Source organism: Morus notabilis, unplaced genomic scaffold (genome assembly GCF_000414095.1).
Source record: "Morus notabilis unplaced genomic scaffold, ASM41409v2 Scaffold229, whole genome shotgun sequence".
In the NCBI taxonomy this organism is placed as follows: domain Eukaryota; kingdom Viridiplantae; phylum Streptophyta; class Magnoliopsida; order Rosales; family Moraceae; genus Morus; species Morus notabilis.
The window spans coordinates 181,750-207,849 of record NW_010362793.1 but is presented as its reverse complement, the minus strand read 5'-3'; the positions used below and the strand labels follow the sequence as shown (position 1 = coordinate 207,849).

The 26,100-nt window shown below is 31.6% G+C and overlaps 2 protein-coding genes and 1 non-coding gene across 3 annotated transcripts; all 3 read right to left on the bottom strand.

Moving 5' to 3' along the window:
* Positions 1 to 1,719: 1,719 nt before the first annotated feature.
* On the bottom strand, positions 1,720 to 8,119 carry LOC21398126 (DEAD-box ATP-dependent RNA helicase 10). Its single transcript, XM_010102905.2, has 14 exons — positions 8,041 to 8,119; positions 7,550 to 7,703; positions 6,833 to 6,956; positions 6,675 to 6,744; positions 6,334 to 6,396; positions 5,559 to 5,633; positions 5,147 to 5,266; positions 4,807 to 4,848; positions 3,731 to 3,805; positions 3,461 to 3,607; positions 3,212 to 3,349; positions 2,503 to 2,614; positions 2,334 to 2,422; positions 1,720 to 2,200 (listed from the first exon to the last, which is right to left on the bottom strand). The coding sequence occupies exons 2-14, from the start codon at positions 7,686 to 7,688 to the stop codon at positions 2,075 to 2,077; spliced, it is 1,320 nt and encodes a 439-aa protein (XP_010101207.1). The 5' UTR covers positions 7,689 to 7,703; positions 8,041 to 8,119; the 3' UTR covers positions 1,720 to 2,074.
* A 5,558-nt stretch (positions 8,120 to 13,677) lies between these two features.
* Positions 13,678 to 13,757, bottom strand: TRNAL-UAG. The gene has a single exon. It is a non-coding gene; the product is annotated as a tRNA-Leu (tRNA).
* A 538-nt stretch (positions 13,758 to 14,295) lies between these two features.
* LOC21398125 (serine/threonine-protein kinase HT1) lies at positions 14,296 to 17,521 on the bottom strand. The gene is made up of 3 exons (XM_024168734.1): positions 16,686 to 17,521; positions 15,283 to 15,738; positions 14,296 to 14,670 (listed from the first exon to the last, which is right to left on the bottom strand). The coding sequence occupies exons 1-3, from the start codon at positions 17,052 to 17,054 to the stop codon at positions 14,428 to 14,430; spliced, it is 1,068 nt and encodes a 355-aa protein (XP_024024502.1). The 5' UTR covers positions 17,055 to 17,521; the 3' UTR covers positions 14,296 to 14,427.
* Between the last annotated feature and the right edge of the window lie 8,579 nt (positions 17,522 to 26,100).

The window sequence follows — 26,100 nt, the reverse complement described above, 5'->3', positions numbered from 1 at the left end:
TATTTTTCTGACAATTAGAGAAACTCTAAAAAAAAAAAAAAAAAATTCTTTTCTTGGCAGTTGATAGTTCTCTGCAACAACATTTATGAGGGATCAATTCAACGTGGTACATCTTGCATTAATCATTGCCATGCCCCATATGTATGGAGTAAGACTTTGGTAGATGCCAAATTTTGGAATGCATATGCAATCCAAATTTTGGTTATTAAATGTAAAAGAAAAGGAAAAGTCTTTGCTAGCCACCAAATCCAGCCTAAACACAATAAAAAAAAATGAAAAAACAATATTATGTTCTTCCAATAATCAATCACCGTAGCTCCCACTACGGCGAGCCCAGCTCTGCGGCGCTCCAGATCGTGCCGAGGAAGGATAGAAGGGATCGTGTCGCCATGTGTTAGATTAAAATCCATTTGTTAAATTAGTTTCAAATCAAAGTAAGGCGTTGAGCAAGGTGAAATTATGTGCAATATAGTTACAATAGTTTTATGAGAATTTTTTACTATAACAAAATTTAAATAAGTAAAATGAATGAGCCAATTATGATCTAATGGTCTTTATTACACATCTTATTAGTAAGGAAAAGTATCGCCCCTGCCATAGACTTTTCCAATAAATAAAAAAAAACAAATTAGTTATTAAATAATAGAAATCCACAATTTTGACAGTAATTTTTTTTTTATGTTTTTTATAACCAACAACATTTTTAAATAGCTAAAACTGTTTCTTTTTAGAGACTTGCTCTGGTAGTCTTTGTAAAAATAGACTGTCTATAGTCTCTTATTTTTTAGTAGTCCGATCTATATCAGAATATATTTATTTTGCATATTTTTTTAATTTGATGTGATTTTGACCAGATCTAACAGTCAAAAATTAAAATTATCAGTAAGACAGACTACTGAAGAAGTTCCTTTCTTTTTACCATGGTTAATATTAGGGATGGACATAGAATAATAATAATAATAATAATAATAATAATAAAAAGAATGTATTGTACTTCTACTAATGTTAATTGCATTTAAAGAGAGACAATGGTTGATCTATTTAAAATGGTTTATCCTAATAACCTTAATTTCCCACAATCTTTTTTCATGAGTAATGTCAACCTACTAGGTAAGCCTTTAAAACCAACTAATTCTGAAATATCCGGACATTAAATGGCTTTGAAGGTTAAAGTGATTTCATAATAAGGGTTGTTGAGATTACCTTTATTGGACAGCCAGAGCCAGCCTAAGAACTACACTAAAACCACAATATAAAGAGAAATGTTAGAAAAGAAACAATGAGAAATGACCCTCATATGAGGACAACGATCATCACATATTCCTATTGGTTGGGTTGTTTACTTGTATATTGCTTGTTTATTTATTTTTCTAAGTGAAAGTTTAAATGATATGGTATTAGATAAGCTAACAAGGAACCTACTTTTGCTTTCCAAAAAGGGGAAAAATTTTTAAGAACCCACTTTTTACTTTTCTTATGTTTCTCTCTATTACAGATTACTGGTTAACCTTTTCTAAATTTGAGAGGTGTTTTATTTTACTTTATTTTTTTTTATTACACCAGTTAAAGGCTTTTTCATTGCATGGTGAGCTATTAACTATTACTACAACTCCAGGATGTGCACTTATTTTGTTATCCTTGTATGGATAACCGATTAAAGGAAATAAATGTCAAATTTACTTGTACTATGGTTTGAATTCATATTGTTTAAGTCGACGATTATTTAATTATATAAAAAGACAACCGAAATACCATTTCGGTCACCCTAAAAATAAAAACATTTCAGTCCTGTGTAAGTGTAAGATAGTCATAGTATTGACTCCCGTTGGGTACAAATGATATTTCCAACAACAACAACAACAAAAATCGTTGAGTAAAGAAAATAACTATTGACTTATCAATCATCACTAAAAGAGCTAACTACAAAAATTTGACAATATTGTCTAACACCACTCATCATTAAAATGCTCAACTTCCCTCAACAAGCCTTCGCACCGCCGATTGTCTGTCTGTTGGGGGAAAAGAAAGCTTGAAGATTTTCTGAGCAAAAGTTGCTGATTGATAAAAAAATTACTTATCGTCTTTTCGGCTTCTTTGAGAACTTCTTATCCTTGATGCCAAAATACTTCTCAACGTCTTCCTGCAAATAGTCTTCATCTCCCTTCTTCCTCTTCTTGCCAAAAACACCATCTTTGATTTTCTACAGATGTCAAATATTTGGGCAGTTAATTTTCGAAAGATATCAAATATTTCGGCAGGTTAATATTTGAGAAAACTCCACATGTTAAACACATTCCACAAAAATATTTGCAACACATGAACCAATTTATTACCCCTTGCGCTATTCTTTTGGCATCTGCTACACGCTCCGACAGTATCAAGACTTCCTCTTCTTCAACAGGATACTCGGGTAGCTTTTTCTCTGAAACGTCAAAAATTTTATGAGTCACCGAAATATTACTTTGATACCTCCGAAGACACAAGTACAGAATTCATGCCTACCAATGAGCTTCTCAATCTGCAAAAACCACTCCAATTCGTATTGATTCACAAGGGAGATTGCAACCCCAGATCGACCAGCCCGAGCAGTTCTTCCCACGCGATGTATATAATCCTGTGGCCCACTTGTAGTTAGTATAGTAAAGTGCATAACAGAATGAACGACTACTAAAACAAATTTGCGCAATTCTCCGAACAAATTTTTATTTTTATCATTTCAAAAAAAAAAAAAGATGGTAAAAATCTGCAATTCCGCATAACAGCATAAGTAACTAAAACTAAACACATGATATAGCATGTCAGGGTACATAATTCGAAATATCCGTTGTAACACACTAGGCGGTTCTGAATATGATAAAGTAAAAATCAAAAAGTGAGAACAAATCAAGAAACAATACCACAAGAACGCTGGGAAACAAGAATTTCACCTACTATCAATTGAATTGTCTTGGTGAACAAGTCATTTCTTCGGTGAGTGTCCTATAGAGGTACATCTATAAGATGGTTTAGCAATACCTAAATTTCATCTCTTGAATTATCTCATCTTATATCAACGCAGAGATGAAAAACTAGATTTATGAGAGAGAAAGAGAAGAAAAAAGAATGGGGGAATGATTCAGAACACCAGCACTTGTCAACTATAGCAGACTAAGCAGAGAATCAATAAGTCGAAGACTAGATAAAATTGCGATACAAAATAGACAAGACTGACCTTGGAGTTTGTGGGGATATCGTAATTAATGACCATATCTACAGATGGGATATCCAGCCCCCTACTTGCCACATCAGTACACACAAGTATATTATACTGTCCAGACTTGAACAGATTTAAAGCTCCTAGTCTTTTTGCCTGTCAGAAAAATTCCAATCAAAAGTATTAGAATTTCCAAGGAGGACAAATATTGAAAGCAAAGATTATTTCAAACCTACACTACCATTGATGTGGTAAATAAAAACATACCTGGCTCATATGACCGCTAATTGGGATAGCCTTAAAGCCAAGATTTGAAAGAACCAAAGCCAGAAAGCGGGTTGCATCGCATGTACGGGTGAATACCATTGATGTGGAATCGGGACGTGCAGTAAGAATATAAACAAGATAGCAATCCTGTGGCAGAGGAAAGCAAATTTGTACACAATAGATAAATTAAGCATTGGTGGCATATATCAGTATGAGTCCAGTCATTTCTATAAATTTTCAAAGTAGTGTAACAAAAAGATTAGGAAAGACCTTATGTTTAGCAGGCAAAAAGCGATACTCCTGTTTTAGAGTGTCAACTGTTGAATACTTGGATGCTGCCTCAATCTGAAAATAAATAAATAATAAGACACAACCATTACAAGTGAGGTCAAAGTTATCTGTGTATAATGAGAGTGAATTGCTCTTACTGTTTTCAACCATGCTAGTTTTGGTTGAACACCTTATTTCTTACTTTCTTTTTTTTTCTTTTCTTTTTGGTCCTTTTGTTTTGATTTTTTTTTTAAATAATCCAAAAGATGGTCCCCCAAACTTTACACCAAATTCCGCTTTTCTCCTTGATGTTTAAAACGTCTAAAAACTGATCCGAACAATTTTAGTGTGGCAAAATTAATCCTCCTGTTATATTTGCCTTAAAATTGGAAAGGAATAGATCGCATGCCACCCACGTGCCATTTAAGTGAGGGTACGATGCACATTTCAGTGGCTTTCAGGGTGGGATTAATTGATTGAACGAGTGTTTGGTATGATGTTCATATTCTGTTTTAAGTATACTTCGTCTGGTCACCCTTTTAAATGTATGTAAGAATGTCCAAGGGCCTGTAAACTCACTTTATAATCCAACTACCCACCACTATGCCCGACTCAGGTTGCAACTCACTGTTAAAGAGAATTTTATATCCACATATCTAAAAACATTCAACAGACTAACTACACAAGTGATGCAGGACCGGGATAGAATCAGAGAAAAGAGAGGGAATTTGAGAGAAGAACATAATCAAGGGGAGAAACAGAGTAGAAGAGAGATAGAGAATAAGAACTCAAGAGGAGGAAACTATAAACTCAATATTCATTTATTAATCAACTCTCTGAATTGGAATTACAATCACCAAGCTATTTATAGAAATCTAAAAATAAACTCAACTAAATAATTTAAATATTCAAAATAATCCAAAAGATAAATATAAAACTAAATTCAAAATCAAATATTAAAAATAAAATATATCCTACAAGAAAACTATGTAATTTAAATTCAAAAATCCTAATCTAATTTCACGTGCTTCCAACTAGTAAAAGAGAAATTTGATGCAGAAGTATTAAATTTGCACCTTTACAGGATTCCTTAGACAAGCCCTTTGGAGCTTCCGGACCTGAATAGTAACAAGCAAAACTTGGTCAATTCTATAAACATGTTGACAACATATAAGTTCAGAAACTCATAAGTTCAGAAATTCATAGCTCACTTTTTATATCTAGAACCCAAGAGTGCACGTCAGGAAGATATTACATGTTCTTAAGCAGGTGAAACATATTCTTATTTTAAAAAATTAAAAATGATGAACAACGCAACAGACCCTTTCTAACAAGCAATTAATGTTCAAAACAACAACCATCCGGTAATGTGAAGTATTAGAGCTTGTACACAGCAGCTTGGGAAGTATGTATTACCTTTTTTGTCATAGTAGCAGAAAATAAATATGTTTTACGATCACGAGGGATAACATTCAGAATTTCATCAAGTGATTTCTCAAATTCCTCGTTTAGCAACCTGTCTGCCTCATCCAGAACCTGCTCGAAATTGATGACAACGATATAAACAATGGGGAAAAAGGTCTAAGATAAACATGTAACTAGCAATAGCAAGTCCCATACGGCAGCAGTACCAATTTTTCAAGCAAACTACATCCCTCTATGGATGCCGTAGAAGCATCATGTTTTGATAGATAGATTGATAGATATATAAATATAAATACACACATGCACACACATAATCCATAATTCAATAAGAAGGCCAATTCTTTAAGACAACAAAAGGATATGATAGTTGCATAGATGAAATACACAATATAATAACTCATACCAGATACTTCAATGTGCGAAGAGAAAAACCCTTTGTGTTGTTTAAGTGATCCATTAGGCGTCCAGGTGTACAAACCTAAAAATAAAATATGAGCATATAAAATTAAGTGAACTCTGGTAAATAAAAAGTGTCCAATGAAGAAAGTTGTAGTCATAAACGATAGATAACCCATAATAACCAAATGGGCCATAACTAGAGGGGGTTAAGTTCAGCCAAAGTAGATAGCCAAAAGATACACTCTTACTGTACCATTCCACGAGTCAAATCAGAAGAATGACCATTAAAGACCTTATGATATTTTTCTTTGCGTGATAATGAAGTTAAAATATCATTTTACAAATATTAACTTACTTCTAAATCTATATAGACTAGTTCCCCTGTTCTTAACGGAAAGGTCAAATATTTAAACCATAAACCTTGAAGGCTAGATAGTCATTATTCAAATATTTATGGAAGACGCAATACTACTATCAATCTATCCTTTTTGCTTTTTCCACAACAAAGCTTAACCAAAACAAAAGGACCAGCAATACTACTATCAATCTATCCTTTTTGCTTCATCCACAACAAAGCTTAACCAAAACAAAAGGACCAAAAACAAAATTAAGTTACACTGCAAACCATTATAGTTTTTAGGACTTCATTGAGTTCATAAAATCATTCTAAAGTCAACACGAGCAATAGTACATGTTAAACTCATTTATAACAATTTTAAATCCTAATTAAATGGTTAAGGACATCTAAAGTCGTCATTCTAGTGAAACTGAAAACTTACAATGATGTGTGGCCGCTTTGCAAGGTTAAGAGATTGTTGCACTATGTCCACCCCTCCAACAAGCTACAGAAGATTAGGTAAAGATACTAAGCAAAAAGCTCAAGATTCAAGAATAAAATAAACAACCTTCCACGTAACTGCCTCAAAATATAGCATAAACAGATGCTTTAGCATAATGAGATAAAAATAAAAAATAAAAAAAAAGTAGAGTTCTACACATTTGTGCTTTCCGAACTTAACAGAAATCTAATCATACAACTTAGATCCTCTGGAGCCAATAATAATGCCAAAGATGCGGTAGGTCATCTATCAAGCAAACTCCCTTTGTACAAAAGACTCACCACTGCACACCTAACGCCAATTTCAGACCCTAAAGCTTCAAACTGCTCGCCAATCTGAATTGCAAGCTCTCTGAAGTAATAGGAAAATAAATAAATGGTAGAAAAAAGAGAAATAGAACTACAGAAAAATCAAAACCTTGCACGACAAGAAACCAAACCTTGTTGGAGACAGCACACAAGCAAAGAATGCTTGAGGAGAATCTAAAAGGGCTTGCAATATGGGAAGAGCAAAAGCTCCAGTTTTACCCGAGCCCGTTTGCGCAAGTCCGATCAGGTCCTTACCTATAATATCAATTCAACTTTTAGAAACTCCCGAACAACCAGTTGTAGTTATAACATTATAGACTACATTTGTTGCCAACATATAATTTATATCTAAGAAATACTTTTTGTAAATCCTAAAGCAAAGGCCAGGAACAACAAATTAGCTAATTAGAAAATAAACGTATTATCATTAATTATCACTAAAAGAAAAACAAACAAACAAACTAGAGTCTCAATTACCATCACTCCAACCAAAGTGTTACTAGTGATCCAAAATGATAACAATGGAGAAGCAAAATGACATGCCCGCAAATTTGAAAACACCAAAAAAAGATTCCCCAACAAGATCAAAACTAGAAGACAACTAATTGACCGCAAAATATAAGACATGCGACAAATGTCCAAAAAATATCAAAATTTTCACTCAATCAGACTAGTTACGTTACAAAAAGTTCTCAATTCAACTAGAAAGTGGCAGAGGCACATTTTCGAAGTCTAGTACTAGACAACAGTAACATGGTTTCAAATGCAGATTGCCGAGAAAACCGAAACATAAAGAACACAGTTGGGATAAAATCAAACACGAATCTCAACAAAGTGAGAGAGCAAACCATCAAGTGCATGAGGGATGGCTTCAGCCTGTATCTTGGAGGCGTTTCTCCAACCCAATTTATCGCAAGCGACCGCCAATTCTTCGCGCACCCCCAGTTCTCTAAATGTCTTCTTCTCCTCCTCACGTTCCTCCTCCATTCTCACCCCCCTAATCTGCCAAAATATTCATATAACCTCTCCATAAGATGTTCAGCTATTCATATACATTATACAATATGGCCATATGTATGAACGAGAACACCAGTAAACATGAATTCCTTATACTAGCTAAGCTATCTATAATCGAAGAACATGAACAGAAACAACAACAACAACAACAACAACAACGAAAAATTAAGTTCCACGTAGAAATTACGCTCCTTTGATTATTAACTACTAACATGAAATTATCTTCCTTTTTTTGTTTTCTCCTGATACACTACACAAACAGATTAGGGTTTTAAGCAATGGGAAAGAAACGAACAGAGCCAACAGAGGAAAACAAAAAAACCTGTGTAGAGTGCACTGACGCCGATGCTGGTTCAAGAGGCCGATGTGCCAACGAGGAGATGACTAATGAGAAAAAGAAGAAGAAGTGAGGGTGAGGCGGCCGGGCTCGGTGGGAAATTCGAGTGTTTGAGGCAACTGACCAGGGCTACATAGTAAAATACCCAATATACCCTTCTTTTTAAGATAAAGTATTATTTTTGTCCCTACTATTATGCAAATGCTTATTATTTTTTTCTTAAGGATTTTAACACAATTGCCTCCCCCTTTTGCTTATTATTTTTTTCTTTAGAGATTTTAACATAACTCCACAGTTTAGTAAATGGCCTCTTAAACTATTATTTTTGACAATTAACCGTCGGAACTTATAAAATTGTTGTAGTATGTCTTATTACCAGATTTGTTCAAATTTATTTATTAAATTAAAGGGATTAAAAATTGAGAAATTGAAAGATTTTTATTACATTTGAATTAAAATGTTTGAATTTTTCATTAAACGTGTTTTTTCGACACTAATTTAATATAATCATCGTCAAAACATGGCATATCATAACAATTTTACAAGTTGAAGTGACAACTTGTCAAAATTAAAAATTCAAGAGGTAAATTACTAAAGTCATATAAATTTAGGAGTAAATGTGTAAAATATCCTTTTTATATGCAAATGTTTAAGGCTTTGTTTGGTTAACAACTCAAACTGTGGAAATTTGAACTTTTTTTTTATTAAAATTATAGAATTTGAACTGTGGTGATTCAAATTGTGATCCGAACTATTATTTTGGTATGCAAATGAATTGTAAATTCAAACTGGAAATATAATTTGAATTGGTGTTTGGAAACTTTTTAAAAACATGGATTCGAACTGTGAATTGGTGTTTAGGTAGCATATATTTGAAGTCTGAACACTAAGAAAAATAATTATATAATAATGTGAATAAAAATTAATGTAATTAAAAATAAATTATTAAATTAAAGAAAGAATGCTAATAGTATGATAATATATATATATATATAGGCAAGGTCTTTAATCCGGCACTCACTATTTGCCGGATTAAAACGGCAGATATATAATTCTGCCGTTTTCGTGTATATTTATATGTAAGGTGTGTATATTTATATGTAAAGATGTATATGTTAAATTATAAGAAACGACAATGTATATTAATCTTCGAAACATGTATTTTTTTTATAGCAATTAAGTGAACACATAGCATAAAAATATGTATATTGGCTGATTTGTTGTATTTCATGTTAATGAACGTAAGCGACAATATATATAGCGAAATATGCTTTTCGTATCTTGTGTTCTTGATAATATTAAAATGATACCTCAACGTTTTTAAAAACATATTCTTGATACTCTGAAGTTGATTTTTAAGATGTAAAATGACCTTAGTACTCTTTTACTTAATCAAAATCTAATAAATCTAGAAAAAAAAAATCATGAACTTTTTATTTTATTATTTTCCTTTAAATATTTTAATGTCTTAAAATATTTTCATTTTTTTTAAGAAACTAGTAAAAGTAGGCACATGCAATTGCATGAATTTGACTATTATATTTATTGTCTATTAGAAAAATAATTTTATGATGTAAACAAATAAGTTCTAACTAATCGACATACTCTATTATTTTTCTTAACATTTAGACCGCACAGCTTATTTTGATGGGGTGAGTTTTGTAGATTTAGAAGCCATGTTCAGAACGTAATTCAAATATTATTTAATTTGACCACTTTTTTTAAGCTCTAAGTAAGAGAAAACAATAGATAATAAATAAGTAAAAAGTACAAAAGGTAAATAACATAAATGGAAACACAAAATCGTTTTTTTTCTTAAGCCCTAAGTAAGAGAAAATAGTAGATAACAAATAAGTAAAAAATACGAAAGGTAAAGGACATAAATAGAAACACAAAACTAGTATATAACACGTAAATAAAAAGTACAAAAGGTAAATAACATAAATGGAAACACAAAATCGTTTTTTTTCTTAAGCCCTAAGTAAGAGAAAATAGTAGATAACAAATAAGTAAAAAATACGAAAGGTAAAGGACATAAATAGAAACACAAATTAAACTGGGTTTTTTCTTAAGCCTTAAGTACGAGAAATAGTAGATAACAAGTAAGTAAAAAGTACAAAAGGTATAAATCTGATGGCCACAATTTTTGAGCGAATCAGTCAGGTAAAATTGATGTGCCGGATTAGAGACTCATCCTTAATATGTATATTGGTTTATTTGTTGTGTTTCATGTTATTGATTTGTTTTTTCTAATTAATCACTTCCTCATCGGTGTCTTGCTGTTCGAAGTCATCCTCCCCATCAAACAAACCCATAATTTTACCAAACAACTTCGCTGTGGGGACAAACGTCTTCTCATAAATAGTCAATGAGCAATTCTCCTATTTAAAGTTGTCCACCATCCACATAATCACGCATATATCGGCAGGCAACTATTGTCTTGAACTCGCTTTCAAAGATGGCAACCTTAGCATTGGGGAAACTGGCACCAACATCAATTGTTAGCTCACTAGTAGTGCTCGCCTGTGTTTTCAATAAACCTACTCAGTCACTTTTGTTAAACTTGCAATTTAATTTCAGAGCTTGAGGTGGTATGAATGGCTCTTTTGCCTACTGTAAAACTGTAAAAGCTGCTACTTTTACTAATCACTTGCCCCCACCATAAACGATTAAGCCTCACACTTTTTTTTTTACTAATTAAGCCTCTCTTTATTTTGTCCAGAGAAAGAGCTCTTTTTTTTAATTGGGTTCCACATTTTTTTAATATATTTTTTCCCTGCAGCCATCTCCTTTGTCTCTCACATCATCACTTGTCTCTCACATATACACGTGGCCACCAACCTCACTCTTCCTTCACCCTTTTCTCTTCGTTAAACACATGGCCAATAAAAAGCTGCCACTTGCAGTGTACAGAAGCTAGCACCTACGAATGCTTCTGCAAGGATGTGATAAATCTCGTCCGTCCATTTCCATCGAACGACTGAAAATCACTTACCGGAGGAGTTAGGTAAATTATAGTTACTGCCGGACTAAAGACCATTCATATATATATATAATCATTAATTAAAAAATCTTTAAAATAGTATAATCATTAACGACTCCCTTTTTTCCGTCGATATTTGAAGCATCAGGATTTTTGTTCGGATTTGGAGTTGCTTTTCATTGTAGCTCCATGATTCAGATGGTTGAATTCAAGGAGCAGGGTAAATTCTGATATGAAGGGTCTGAGTTGTGGGCTAAATGATCTGAATAGCCAAAATAAAGAAGGGCTAATGTATGTAGAACTCCAATTTTAAGTTGGACTAAGGATGTGTTTAGTTACAGTGGAAAAATGAAAATGGGAATATGAATGAGAATGATAATGAGAATGGAATGTAAAAGAAAGTTGATTCATTTGTTTGGTTGTAATTTTAAGAATTCTCTAGAATGGAACACGAATATTTTTATGTTGATAAACTTACCCTTATACTATATATAACACTAATATTTTATCTATCAATATAATATATAAAATGTAATATAATATAATAAAATTATTATTATATAATTATGATATATAATATAACAATATTATTAAATTGTTATTAAATAACCGTGGATAATTAAAAATTACGACTATATTATATTATACTATAATATAATATATATATATATATATAATTACAATATAATATATAATTATTATATTATATACAATAAATATATTATAATTAATACATCATGTGCGGATAATAACATTAGAATGATAAGATTATATTAATTATTATTATATTATTAATATAATAAAAATAATTATATTATATAATAAAATAATAATATTAGAATTATTAGTATAATTATGGTATTATTTGTTAAAATATTACAACTATATTATATTATATTGTAATATTATTATATATTATATTATAAGATATAATTATGTTATAATATATTATATATTATTATAAAATATTAAATAAATATATTATAATTTATAATTATATTATAAATTAATTATTATATTATTATTTATATTATATTATAATATTTTTTATTATATATTATATTATAAGATATAACTACTATATAATATATTTTAATTATATTATAATATTGAAGGGTAATTATGGAAAAAAAATAAAAATAAAAAGAACTTAAAATGGTAATTCCTCTCATATGAGGAAGGAATGATGATTCACCCAAAATGAGTGAATGACTATTCCTTTTGAATGATCATTCTTTTCTTATAAATTCAACCAAACATCAAACTAGAATTCCATTCCATTCCTTTCCACTCAAACAAACACACCCTAAATGTACCAACCCATGACCTACACTATTTGGCCTAGGCTTGACCCGCATAAGACTCGAGTCAGTCAGACTAGGGTTTAGGCACAAATGCCTATTTGAGCGCCGGTATGCTAATTTTTTATTTTATTTTTTTAAATGCCTTATAATGTGCACACATACATGATCTCAAACGGTTTAGTACTTTTATAATACTATACTATAACACCAACTTTGTCCCTTCATTTCATAATGATAAACTAGCATTTTTTTAAGTTATAATAGCCTTGTTTGGTTCGTTGTTTGGATTGCAAGATTTATTTTAAATTGTGATTCAAACTAGTGTTTGGATATGCAAATAAATTGTAATTTGAATTGGAAATAAAATTTGAACTATGTTTGGATAAAGTAGTGAGAATTGTCATTAGAGTTTTGCAACAAATCTTATAAAAGCTCATTGTAAATGACATTAAAAAATATGCAAAATGGAGAGGAATTTGTCCCTCTCTGCAATATGAATACATTGAAAAAGATCATCTCAATCAAAATTGAAACGAATTAACTATGCTATTTTTAAGATTAAAGTTGAGGAGAGAGAAAAAGTAAAATTTGAATTATTTTCACTGTTGAAAGCAATTTGGATTGTGAATTTAGGGAGAAAGGGTCAATTCTAAAATCAAGGAATTGACTATCGTTAATAGTTTAAGTTATCCTCATTTAGTTCTTTACCAAACATCAATTTGAACCTTCAACATCAATCCGAATTGAATTTTTTTGTTTGGATTGCTGAAACAAACATCACAAATATTAACTTTTCAATCAATAAAAAAAAACACAAACACACACACTAAATTTAAGATCTTATAAAACCAAATTCACGATCATTTAAAAAATAAATAAAACCCGAACTTATAAAAAAAAAAGATTAAAACACACACACACCAAATTCAAGATCTTTGTTTGTCTTTTGAAATTAGATGTTCTCTTTAGGTTTTTAAATGTATGAAACATTTTTACATAAGCTATTTAAGGATATTTATGTTCTTTTGTCTAATTTTTTTTCCATTCAAAAATTACACAAGGGATAAAATTAAAATAAGTTTTTTAAATTCAATAGAATACCTTTATAGTTTCTAAAAATATAGAAATAAATTGAAAAATAATCAAAAAGTTAGAAGGTCTAATTATGTAACTAACCATAATTCTGAATATGCAAAAACTTGTAGTCATATATATTTAAATTAATCATTTTAAAAAGTTTTTTTAGCTTCATTGAAAAAATTTATTTAGTTTAAAATGTATAAAATATTATTAAATCAGAAAAGAAAAGAAAAGAGAAAAAAAAGTGACAGAAATTGACAGCTGTGGGATTTGAACCCACGCCCTTTCGGACCAGAGCCTAAATCTGGCGCCTTAGACCACTCGGCCAAACTGTCTTCTTTGTGTACACATTTATGTCTTATTTTATATATAAATGTTTTTTCTCCTTTCCAAGTTATGCAATTTCATTGCACATTAGCATTACAATGGACTCGTTCTAAATTATGTCTATAAGTTCTTCAGCATCAGAGCCACCTTAATCTTTTAACTAGAAATTCTAAAAGCACAATTATCATCACTAATAAGGATAATAGCCTAATGACTTCTTTTTACTTCGTTAAAAGAAGAAATTTTTTTTTTTCCTTTCTGGTGAGGATAAGAAAAGACGCTTGAATTGTTGACTTTACAAGTGGATGTAATCATGCAAGTTGTAACTTAACTTTATTCTCATAAGCATTGAGCAAATTAGAAAGGAAATGGATCTGGCTCTTCTTTTATTTTAATTGAAATTACAACCTTGAAAACCTCTGCTTGGACAAAAAAAGTTTCAAAGTTGATATCATATTTGGCCACAAACAAAAAAAGCACGGAGATCCAATAAGCAATCAAAACACGCTTAAAAGGAACTCCTTTTGTTCCCCTATATTCCAAAGAAGAGACATAAAGTAAAGAGAACAAAACAAAAGTTCATAATCATATAATTGAGCAAATTATAGAGGGCCAAGACCAAGACAACATTTCATATGATACAGTTTGACATCATACAGTACTTAAACCTCCTAGGCTTTAAAAAGAAGAAGAAGATCTATTGCATGAAAACTTTGACAAGCATCGGAGAAAATTAAAACCCGCCGACGGATTATAGGACGAGAAAAAATCCGGATCCTGCTCGTGAGCATCTGCATAACCTTCCAGAATCGAAACTATCTCATCAAAATGCGGTCTCTTATCTGGATTACTTGACCAGCATCTGTTAATTAAATGACTGAATGCCATGGGACATGCAGATGGCAAGGGAGGTCTTGCATTCTGCACAAAATTTCGTTCAAAGAGTGAAAACCGTTCAAGAAGTAATTTGATAGATTAAACAATCAGTTGATGAAGAAATGGAAGAACCTTGAGACAGTTTAATATACTTGCATAATCAAGCAGTTAGAGACTACTGAAATTGCAAATAATTTTGGTATCTTTACTTTGTAATTCCTAAATATTTTAGGAATATAAATTGATTTTAGAATTCTCTGTAATCTTATACATAATGTATCCTCACCTGAGTTGAAAGTTCAAAGCAGCAATTGCCCACCTGAACTAGTAAAAGCACAAAAGAATGGTATAGATGATTGTAGCTCACCTCTGCCATAGTGATTGTTGTATAATTGGACAATACAAATTTAGAAATTTTCCATTTTCTTTGAAATTCTACTCTATCTATTATTCCCATTTTATTTGTTTGTTTCTTGCATCGTTAGAGTCATTTGTCAGCTAAAACTTGATTAGTCATCTAGAATGACCTTATCATCTAAGTAAGTACACCAGAGAGTCATTCTTTAGTAACAAAAAATATGATCTTAACTAAGTATTCAACTCAATGTTACCGAAATATATATATATATATATATCAGGAATGAAAACAGAAAATACCTTCTGGGACACTGCAAATGCAGCCTGCTCAGGAGTCATATTCTCGAACGGCGTCAATGCTGTTAAAAGCTCCCAAAGAACGATACCAAAGCTGTAAACATCAACTTTCTTTGTGTGATGTTTCTCTTTGATCATCTCGGGGGCCATCCAGCGATATGTGCCGGTGAACCCTTTGGCACTTCCGCACTGAGACTCTAAGCATGAGATACCAAAATCCGCTACTTTGACACACATGTCTTCGTCGAGAAGTAAATTTTCCGATTTGAGATCTCTGTGTAGCACCCCCTGCGAATGAAGATACTGCATCCCGCGAGCAATGTCGAGGGCTAATTTCAAAACTAGGTTGAGTGGAACAGAATGTGGCTCCTGATGATGGAGGTATTTCCTTAGTGATCCCCCTGACAAATACTCAGTGATGATGCAGAACACGGGAGGCTTCTTACAAGCTCCAACAAACTACGGTTACAAAATTCGAAAATACATCAATGTTGGTCAGAAATAATTAATCAGTAAAAGAAAGAATACATGAAGAGGGCACATTGAATTTCACTAGGAAGAAAAAAAAAACAAAAATTCAAGATCTTGGATTACTCTTGTGCATGACTTGACATCTATTTCCAGTTTCAAAAATCCCAGATTCCATGCTGTAAAGGAAAACAAATTTCCAAAGCCATTACATGAGCACACAATTAAGTTAGAAGTTCTCTGTACTTGGGAGAGGCCATTCAATAGTACTCAATTTCCACCTCTTTTCTCTTACCCATCTAATTGATATTGACCAAAAAATAAAAAAACAAAAAAACAAAAAGAACTAAAAACAACAAGAGTGAATATCAATATTCAATATCATGACTAACCATTACTTAATAGAGAAGTAATTTTGGCAACAAAACTATGTGCAGTACTAGCATAACACAACCAAACAAATGCCAAACCAACCACCAAATAGGTTAGCGGTGAGAATATCTTTCCCTATTCTCCTCCTCTCAAGAACGACTCCGGGCACGGCCAGCTCTCATAGTGTGACGGACGGTGTGTACAAGGCCCAGTAACGAATTTCCCGCCGTACGGCTGATTGACAATTACTAGCTATTCCGGACTTATTATAGGCCAATTGCAGTCTACAATCTCAACAGGTTTTCAGAGTTAGCTCACCCTCGCGGAATCGCAATACTTTGTCCCAGCCATTTTAGCAAGGGAAGGATACGATACTCCACCGCCTTATTTAAGACCCCCACCCAGCTAATAAGTTGTACGGTGGGGGTTACAAAGTGGTAGAGAAACTGAAAACTGGACTCATTTTTCGAGTAGAATCCGATTAGGTCCGTGTCTCGAGATTTTTACATTGACGAACAAAATGAGAAACGGAATGCCAAAATAAAAGAAAAAAAAGAGAAACTTACAGTGATGATATTAGGGTGGCTCAAGCGGAACAAGAGAGCGACCTCAGAGGTGAAATGGCTCTCAAGCTCAGCAGCCAAGGACTCGTCCTCCTCGGGCTGGCTAATGAGCTTGATGGCGACATCTCTCTGCTTGTAAATGCCTCTGTAGATCCTGCTATGCCGACCGGAGGCGAATTTGCATCCAATGTAGAGCTGCGACAGATCGGCGCTCCATTCTTCTTCTCCGTCGCCCTTGATCTTCGCGCCGGACGACACCAGGTACTTCGACCACGACTCCGCTCTCTTGTACTCCCCCAACGACAGCCTCCTGCGGCAGTCTCCACCGCTGCCATTGCTCGAAATCTGCTTCAACCAGTACAAGCTCTTCATGGGTCGGTCACGAAGACGAAACTCGATGTGGGTTTATCCAGAATTTCGAAGAAAGTTGTGGTCATATGACGGAACTTGCAGATGTTGCTTGTACTCATCTACTTTAATCCGGGACGCTGAAACCCTGAAATTTGGTTCTTTTTTTGAATGACGGGAACAGAAACTTTTAACGAATTTGAAAAAACCCTTTTCTTCGATCTTTCTGCAACCAACAAAAAAAATACGTCGAGAAATTTTATGGTGAGGGGAAAAGGAGAGAGAGAGAGAGAGAGAGAGTCGGTTGGGATGAGTTATGGTGTTGTTGGTGCTTTGTTTTCTGGTAGTACAGTGCAAGCATATGCATATGCAAAAGAGAGCTGGCGGTTTTCTCTCTCCTCTAACTATTTTTTTTCTCTCTCTCTCTAAAAGTTCGTACTATTACTCTTCATCTTCTTCTCTCCACCGCAAATACATTTCATAACGTGCGAAGATCCACTTCTGAGGAGACAAACTGGGTCCTTTCTTGATTATGATTCCTACTCCTTACCAGTTACCACCCCTTTGGTTTCCCACTTTGCCCCTTGTTACTCGTTTTTTCCCCACTATGCCACTTTTGCTCTATTGTGACTTCTTTTTTTGATTCTTTTAGATTGACCAAAATAACCTCTTCAACCAACTTTATATATGTTGGATTATTATTACTAGTGACTTGAATTTTAATGTCATTTTTAATTTATCTTTTAAATTTTAAAAATTTTCACTTTACTTCTTAAATTTTAAATTATTCTCACTTAATCCCTTTTATTGTAATTTTTATTAAAAACATATAGAGAAAAAAAGAATAATACAGTCACGTAGCTTTTTTGTTTAAATTTTTATTAAAAAAAAGAAACACCACGGCTCCGTTTACTTCGCGAATTCAAGTTTTCAATTCGAGTTGTGATGTGAGCTTTTAACTGTAGTAAAAAAAGTTAGATGTGATATTTTCTGACAATTTTTAACTATAGAAACTTAGGCCTCGTTCACTTCGCAGATTCGAGTTTTCAATTCGAGCTGAGATGTGATATTTGGTGAGAACTTTTTACTGTAGCAGAAAAAGCTAGTTGTGACATTTTCTGAGAGCTTTTTACTGTAGAAACCTAGAACTGAAAACTCGAATCGGTGAAATGAACGAGGCCTTAGAACTGAAAACTCGAATCGGTGAAATGAACGAGACTCACATAATCACACTTAAACTCTCTCTTTTTCTGTTTGATTTTAACAGAAATTCTTATAAAATGACTTAAATGAGATAAATTCAAAATTTAATAGGTAAAATGATAGTTTTTAACATTTTTTAACATTTAAGGGTAAAGTGAGAATGACTTTAAAAATTAAAGAGTACATGTGAGATTAAGACAATAATTTTTGTGCTCGATTCTTAAGAAACTGAAAAAATAAAATAAAATCGTGGGTACTATTGAAGCTGAACTTCAACGTAAAATCTTTAGTATTTACTTCTTGAGTCGATTATAATTTAATTGATGATTGAATTAATTTGAAATAAGCAACTTCATGAAGGCTACCATAAATGTATGCAATTGACATTTTTTGTTTTTGTTTTAAGGAAGTCATTTTGGTATATCTATAATATCATTATGAGGTATTTCAGTAGTAAAGAAAAAAAACAAAAAACAAGTCGAGACCTTGTTAGCTTAGAGTCTTAAACAATCGTGCGAAATATGATTTATGAACATAATATACCGAGTAAAGAGAATGTCATGGTGCGCAAAAACTGAAACATTTTTAGGTCACTAATTAACAACTTGATGGAATGATGTGGCTCAAGTCAATTAAAGACCTAAATATCATGCACCTTTTGAATCAATATATTTTGATCTATTTATACTAATTAGTGGATCAACAAACGTGTTCATTGTTTGACTCAATAATTGTTAAAAAAATTTAAAAATATGTTTACACCCGAAAATTTTAATCATATCTAAATTGAACTTCAATTTTTTTATCAAAAGAAATCATGTCAATCGGAATACATTCAAAAATAGATAAAGATAAAGTATCCAAAATACAAATTGGCCAACTTTATCACAAATAGGTAACTTGTTCTGGGCTAGCTCATCTTTTCTTATAGAGATGCAATATTATATTCAACATCTTTTATATCTTTTTGGCATTTGCATCTAATGCTTTTTATCTTGTTTTGTACTTGACTCAGGCGTAGAAGTACTATTATGTGTTGTGCATATTCCACTACATATTTTTTGGCGTTGTATGAAATTGAGATTCTAGTTGATTTCCAATTCAAAATCATCTATCTCAAACGTAATATTTCAGCTACGAATCTCACTCTTTAAAAGTATCTTACTTGTAGCGCCCATTTTAAATTTATATATTACTTGATCATGGTATATTTCAAATAAGAGATATGTAGTCACTTTAGATAGCATTCATAATATTGCAATTTAAATATTAGATAACTTGTAATTGTATTGTGGGGAATAACAATTAAACAAAGAATGTCGTGCTCGTATCGTACAGTTTTAAACCGTTACGTTTTTTTATATAAGAAAATTGGTGGATTTTGATATACTTTTGGTGAAATGTTATAATAGGAATGTGTCGTACACATATAGATAAAAAAAAAATGTCATTAATTTCTCAAAAATATATTGCTTAAAGTCCATCAATTGCAAAATTCACTGAAAATTATAGATTTGATGTCCTTAGTTTACTTACTAGCTAAAGCTACAAATAATCTAAAATTCTTTTATTTATCCATTATATTATCGAAGAAGACACTTTTTTTATTATCAAAGATTAAGAAAAAGATTTTGAAACGTGGTTCAAGAATCATCCGAGCTTTTTTTTTAAAATAAAACAAAATTCCATTACTTAAGCACATAAACTCCCCCTTTGTTATAAAAAAAAAAAAGAATTAATCCAAAATTAAAACTATGAACTCCAAGCCCCGTTAGGAAAAGAGAAAAAAAAAAAAAAAAAAAAAAAAAAAAAAAAAAAAGAACAACACTAACCTTTTCTTTTTTCCAATTGAAGGGGTATTTTAGTCATTCAATGTCAAGCACGTAAACCACAAGAGGGGTAGAAGAGTAATTTTAGAAGAAAAGGTTAAGTGGAGAAGTGAAAGAGTTACGGTGTGCATTGGGACGTTACAACAGGAAACAGAAAATGAAACAGAAACAGGAAAGAGAGAGAGAGAGAGAAAGAGAAAGAGAGACCTCATGGGGCCCACCTCAGCTGAAGAGGTCTCCGTGGGTGTGTCGGACAAGCCGTATGGTCCTCTTCCGTATACGGTCTCTTTCTCTCTCTTACTTTTCCTTCTTTACTAAAATCAATGCGCTTGTTATAATAATTTTATATCCGTCAATCAAGAAGTTAAATCCTGACAAATTGATTTTTTTTAAAAGCGAAAAAAAGAAAATATAAAAAGAATAAAACTGTAGTCTATACCCTATGTGCATGTTTTCCATTTTTCAATCGTTAAGCAGGCTGATATTTTTGCAAAAACAATAATATTTTCCCTAAAAAAATTCCTAAAAAACAAAAATTTTCTTTTGGAATTTTTTTCTCTAAAAAATAATTTTTTAGATTTTTCAGTCAGATTTTTTTAAAAAATAATAAAAATTAAGGGCCCGTTTAGTTTGATAATTCAGTTTTTTAATTTGAGTTGATATATAATTTTATGTGAGAAATTTTTACTGTAACAAAAAAATTAAATGTGACTGTTTTTAAAAATTTTTTACTATAATAAAATTTAAATTTTATATTTAAATCGATAAAATATAGGAACCCAAAAGTGTCAGATTTTTCAGCCATATATTCATACGAGCTGCATCCGTGTGGGTTTGAATCCCATCATTGCGGTGGTCTTAGAGATGATAGGCTGTGCGCTTCAATGGTGACTGCTATTGGTTTTCACCTGTCATTATGGTGCTTTTGCAGCATTTCTATCCCCTTACAACATTATGTTACTTGCCCCATTTGATCTCGTTGATCCGCTTTCGCTAGAAATCTTACTTGTGTGGCCTTTTTTTTTCCTCTTGTTTTAAGTTTTTGTTTTGATGTAACGAAGATGGTGTTGATTTTATCGTTCTAGACTCTACATTTTCATTGTGTAATAGTAAAAGTCATTACTTCATATTTTTATGATAGTGGTAAGTCTAGTCTACTCAGTTTGATTTTAAATAGTGTTGTGAGCGACTTTAGCACTATGATCTTTCGGTTTCGATTGAATGGTTTTATCAATCGATTGTAGATGTTTTGTCAAACAAGCTTTTATTGTGCTTGATTATTAATGTGTCCAGCGAGTTTTTCCTCACTGAATATCAAGACTCGTGTTCACCTTGGCAAAAGGCGGGGTGGGGGCTTGAAACGATTTCACATCCCCTATCCCGGGCTCCCAAAACAATTCCCACTTTGTCCCCATCCCCACTTAAGAAGAGATGGGACCAGAGATTCTCCATTGGAAAGGCATTTTCCATACCCGTCCCATTCCCCACTAATATAATTACACATTTCATCGTTATAACAATTTAAAACAAAAATCAAATCTAAATTTAAACGAAAATCAATTGTAATTCTACAAAAACAAAAAATGCAAATCAAACTTAGTAATAAAGCCACAAAATATTTTAATATTACATATATTAATTTGTACAAAATATACAATATATGTATATAGAAACGAAGGTGGGGTGGGGAGTGCTTTCCTCATCCCCACCCTGTTATAACTCGGGGATAAGTTTTTGTCTTCATCTCCGTCCCCATATCTAATTATTATCTTATATCTCCGTCTTGATTGGGAAAAATTCCCGTCCGCATAAAGATTATTTTCATCTCTAATTCACCTATGCGCCTCATTTATCTTCATTGATGAATTCAGTCCTTGTCTACAATTTTGAATACCCATGTATTTGGTGGTAATTGCAACTATATTAAATTATATATATATATCAACTTAATTGAATGAAATTTCTCTATTTAAAAAAATGTTTTAAAAATTTTACTTTTTTACAATTATATTATTAAGAAACTTTTATGATAGCTCTATTAATATAATAAGTTTTCTAATCGATGGCCTTATTTATAAGTGAGAGTTTTTTGACATACCGAACACTATTTTTAAAGTGGACATTTATAGATCTAAGTTATAGTTAATCAAATGGTTAATAAAATTCACTCTGATGAAGCAAAACATCATGCCGTACCATAAAATATTTTGAGAAATTGCATGGGACGCTCCCATTTAAAGCTTATTTTAATGAATTTTCTTAGTTTCATTAAATTATAAAAATTAATTTCTTTAATTTTTTATTGTTTACTTAATTATTAATTAATCTTGCTTGTTTTTACAAAAAATATGTTAGACCTAATTTATTAACTTTTGAAGTTTTAAGAAATAACATTTTTTTCAACTATTGTAAAATGTATTGCAGTTAGAAATAGAAAAAAAAAATTCATATAAAAAAAGAAACGGAAATAAGAAAGGACAAATACTCGTGTTTGTACATCAATCAAGGAAGTTAAATCTGACAGATTGAAAAATGTTTTTTTTTTTTTTATGACAAGAGAAGGAAAAAAAAAAAAAGGGGGTAGCAAAATACCGGCAAGAACACAAACGATGTTGGCGCGTGGGATGCATTCGCTAACAGAAAATGCTGGAGTCGAACTGGCAAAGGTGGCTGGGTCAGCCGGCACGATTTGGACTCTTTTAAGGACAACTCGGTTGGGTCCGAATTTGCCCCTCCTCTGCCCTTGTGGTGGGGGCATCCTCTTTATGGACCCAACACCTTAAAAAAAAAAAAAAAAACTACAATTTTTGGAAGAGATTAGCTAGATAAAAAACATGATTAATTCTACTAGTATCTCTGAACTTTGAGATCATTTGTATTTTACACTTAGCTTTTTAAATTTTAAAAACTTACTTTACCATCTGAATTTTTAATTTGTCTAATTTAAGCCTTTTTATAAGATTTTTTGTTGAAATCAAAACGGAAGAAAAAGAGTTAAGTGTGCCTATATAGTTTTTATCTCTTTATTTTTAACATAAATTCAAAGAGAAAAACCACATGAGTGAATTACTTTCTCTTTTTTTTAATCTATTTTTTAACATAAATTACAATAAAAGAGAATTAAATGGGAAAAATTTAAAATTCTGAGTACAAAGTGAAAGTTTTTAAAGTTCGATGGACAAATTGAAAATGACCCTAACATTAAAGGGCACCAATGAGAATAATAAAAAAAATATTAAATTGAGTACAATATATTTTATTTACAAAGTATTGAAAAGTAACTTTTGCGCAAGAAAATGGGTTATTCCCACTAGTATTCTTAAATTATATGATCATTTTTACTTTGACTTTTAAATTTTAAAAGTCTCTACTTTATCCCGTGAACTCTAAATAGTTGGAAGAATAAAGTAAATAATATATTTACTATAAATAATTGAATTAAATATAAAATTTTAAAATTATTTAAAGTAAATAACAGTTATAAATTGAAAATTTATGTGGTAAAAATTTTTTATGAGTTGTAAATAGAAGATTTTACGTGATAAAAAATCTTTTTACTAGTAATAAATAAAACATTTATGTGATAAAATTTTTGTTACTACTATTTACTTTAGATATTTTAAATATGTTATTTATTTAATTTCATTTCATAAAACTACTATTTACTACAATTTCTCAAATTAAGTTCTCTTTAGCCAGTGAACTCTAAAGTAGTTCCATTTAACCTTTTATATTAAAATTTTTGTTAAAAATACAAAGAAAATGACTACATGACCTCAATTAACCCCTTTTTTCATGTGTTTTTAACATAACAATTAATATAGGTGGTTAAGTGGGACTAATTCAAAGTTCATGAACAAACTGAGCGTTTTTAGGTAAGATAAGAATCAAAGGAGTATTAATTATTGAAGACATCTATAAATTTTTAGGGTGAAAATATAACCATTTTATTAGTAATTCAATGTTAGGCCTAATTCGTGATATCCATATCCAATCCACGCAATAATTTTGGATTAGATTGAATTGGGTTAGGAGAACTTTTAGATTGGTAAATGATTGGATTGCGGATTGACTCATAATCTGTGACAACGAAATCGTGAACACTCATACTAGTTTTTTTTTAAATCTTTTTCGGTTTTGAATAACATTAAGCTTTTGTTCTGATGCAGGCTATTTTTATCAGGGAAAAAAAATCTCTGCAAGAATCAAAGAAAATGCTGTTGAATCTGATTAGTTATCCTATTTACTAATTACTTAACTGTCTAAAATATATATGTTCTCTGCATCATGGTTAGAGTTGGCACTATACAATATTCAGATATTTGCCTCATATATTTACGTATACATGGCAATATATCAAATCCATGATCAATGCATATATCATGGAAGATCTGCATTTAAAAGAATATTAAGTAAGGGTGGCAATTCAGGTTGGCAGGTAATGTTCGTGTCGTGTTGACCTATTTAGTTGACACGAATAGGCCTAATACGAACACAATCCGTTTATTAATCGTGTCGAAATATAAAACCCGAACACGACCTGTATATTGATGGGTTGACACGATACGACACGAATAGCTCGTTTATTAAACAAGTCATAAACATGTCGTATCAACCCGTTGATTACCTGTCAACCCATTTATAAAATAAGTGATAAATGGGTCGTGTTAACCTATTTCTAAACATGTTTATAAAATAGGTGATAAATGGGTCGTGTTAACCTATTTCTGAACCTGTTTATAAAATGGGTAATAAACGGGTAATAAACGGGTTGTGTATTCGTGTTACCCAAATATGACACGTTTAATAAACGGGTTATGGCAAGTCAATTGTGGGTTGACGGGTCAACCTGAAAATGACACGTTATTTAATCGTGTTTCACAGGTTCAACCTGATTTTGACCCGGATCCATTTATGATAAACCCAAACCCGCTAATTTCGTACGAGTTTCGAGTCGTGTCGTCGTGTCGCTATCTGGATTGTCAGCCCTAATATTAAGTAATTAGTTGGCTTGCCGTCTTAATGATTTTAAGTATCAATTATATTGGTATTGTTGGGATGCTATTACCAAGTATTTTCTTTCTTGTTTTTATTATTATTATTTTTTAAAATTTTTAAAGAGGAGCTACTACCAAGATATGATAACAAAAACGAAAGAAAGCTTGCCTACTAGTATATTTCCCTCCGATTTTAATTAATTTGACAAAAAAAAAAACTCCATTTCTGACCATCACATGAAAATTATATAAGAATAAAATATAAAAATTTAGTAAAACTTGATAAAAATATAACGGTTTATAACTAATTAATTATATATTCTTTTGCTCTTTTTCTCGGTGAAAATTCCTTACCAAGGGTGGTCCAACTTCAAAGCAAAACCATCTAACTTGGGTTTCATAATATTAGATAGTGGATGTGGATGCATATACTAAATGCACAACCCTAAATTATTTTATATATCAAATCTTAATACCCACAATGTATTACTATATTCTTTTTGCTATATAATATATCACAACTATATATTATATAGTATATATGATTTTGGGGGCATTCATGCACATGCATCGATACGTTATGGTTGGATGAAGTACCACGTGTTTGTTTACTAAAAGCCAAGGCTCAATAATTTAGCCCAAACTTTATGCAGTACAGTATAATTCATTACCATACTTAATTTGTCATGCTTGGTACTTACTTAAAGCGTAATTAGCAGAATGTTTGTGACATGGTTTAGGTGTTAAGATACGCATTAACCAGTCAATAATAATAACAATAATAATAATACAATAATAAAAATGAGAAATAGTATAAAAAAACGGCTGAGATCTTCTGTGTATGGTGATCTGGTAAAAACCCCGTAAAGGTGGAAAACTTTGATCGATGGAAAAAGGGAGAAAATAAATTAAGGAATAATTGACAATGGTTGACTGGGTTTAGTTAAGGAAAAAGACGGGTCTGAGAGAGAATATTTGTCATCTAGTTCATTTTGTGCATTTCATGAACATGGCTGATGAAGGAACCACGTGAAGACTTCC

Coding starts and splice junctions, on each gene's coding strand:
- LOC21398125 (XM_024168734.1), bottom strand. CDS start 17,054: ATGAAGAGCTTGTACTGGTTGAAGCAGATTTCGAGCAATGGCAGCGGT. Junction 15,739..16,685: donor GCCACCCTAATATCATCACT/GTAAGTTTCTCT, acceptor TTGTAACCGTAG/TTTGTTGGAGCTTGTAAGAA. Junction 14,671..15,282: donor CATTTGCAGTGTCCCAGAAG/GTATTTTCTGTT, acceptor AATTTTGTGCAG/AATGCAAGACCTCCCTTGCC.
- LOC21398126 (XM_010102905.2), bottom strand. CDS start 7,688: ATGGAGGAGGAACGTGAGGAGGAGAAGAAGACATTTAGAGAACTGGGG. Junction 6,745..6,832: donor TGTGTGCTGTCTCCAACAAG/GTTTGGTTTCTT, acceptor CTATTACTTCAG/AGAGCTTGCAATTCAGATTG. Junction 4,849..5,146: donor CTGCTACTATGACAAAAAAG/GTAATACATACT, acceptor GTTACTATTCAG/GTCCGGAAGCTCCAAAGGGC.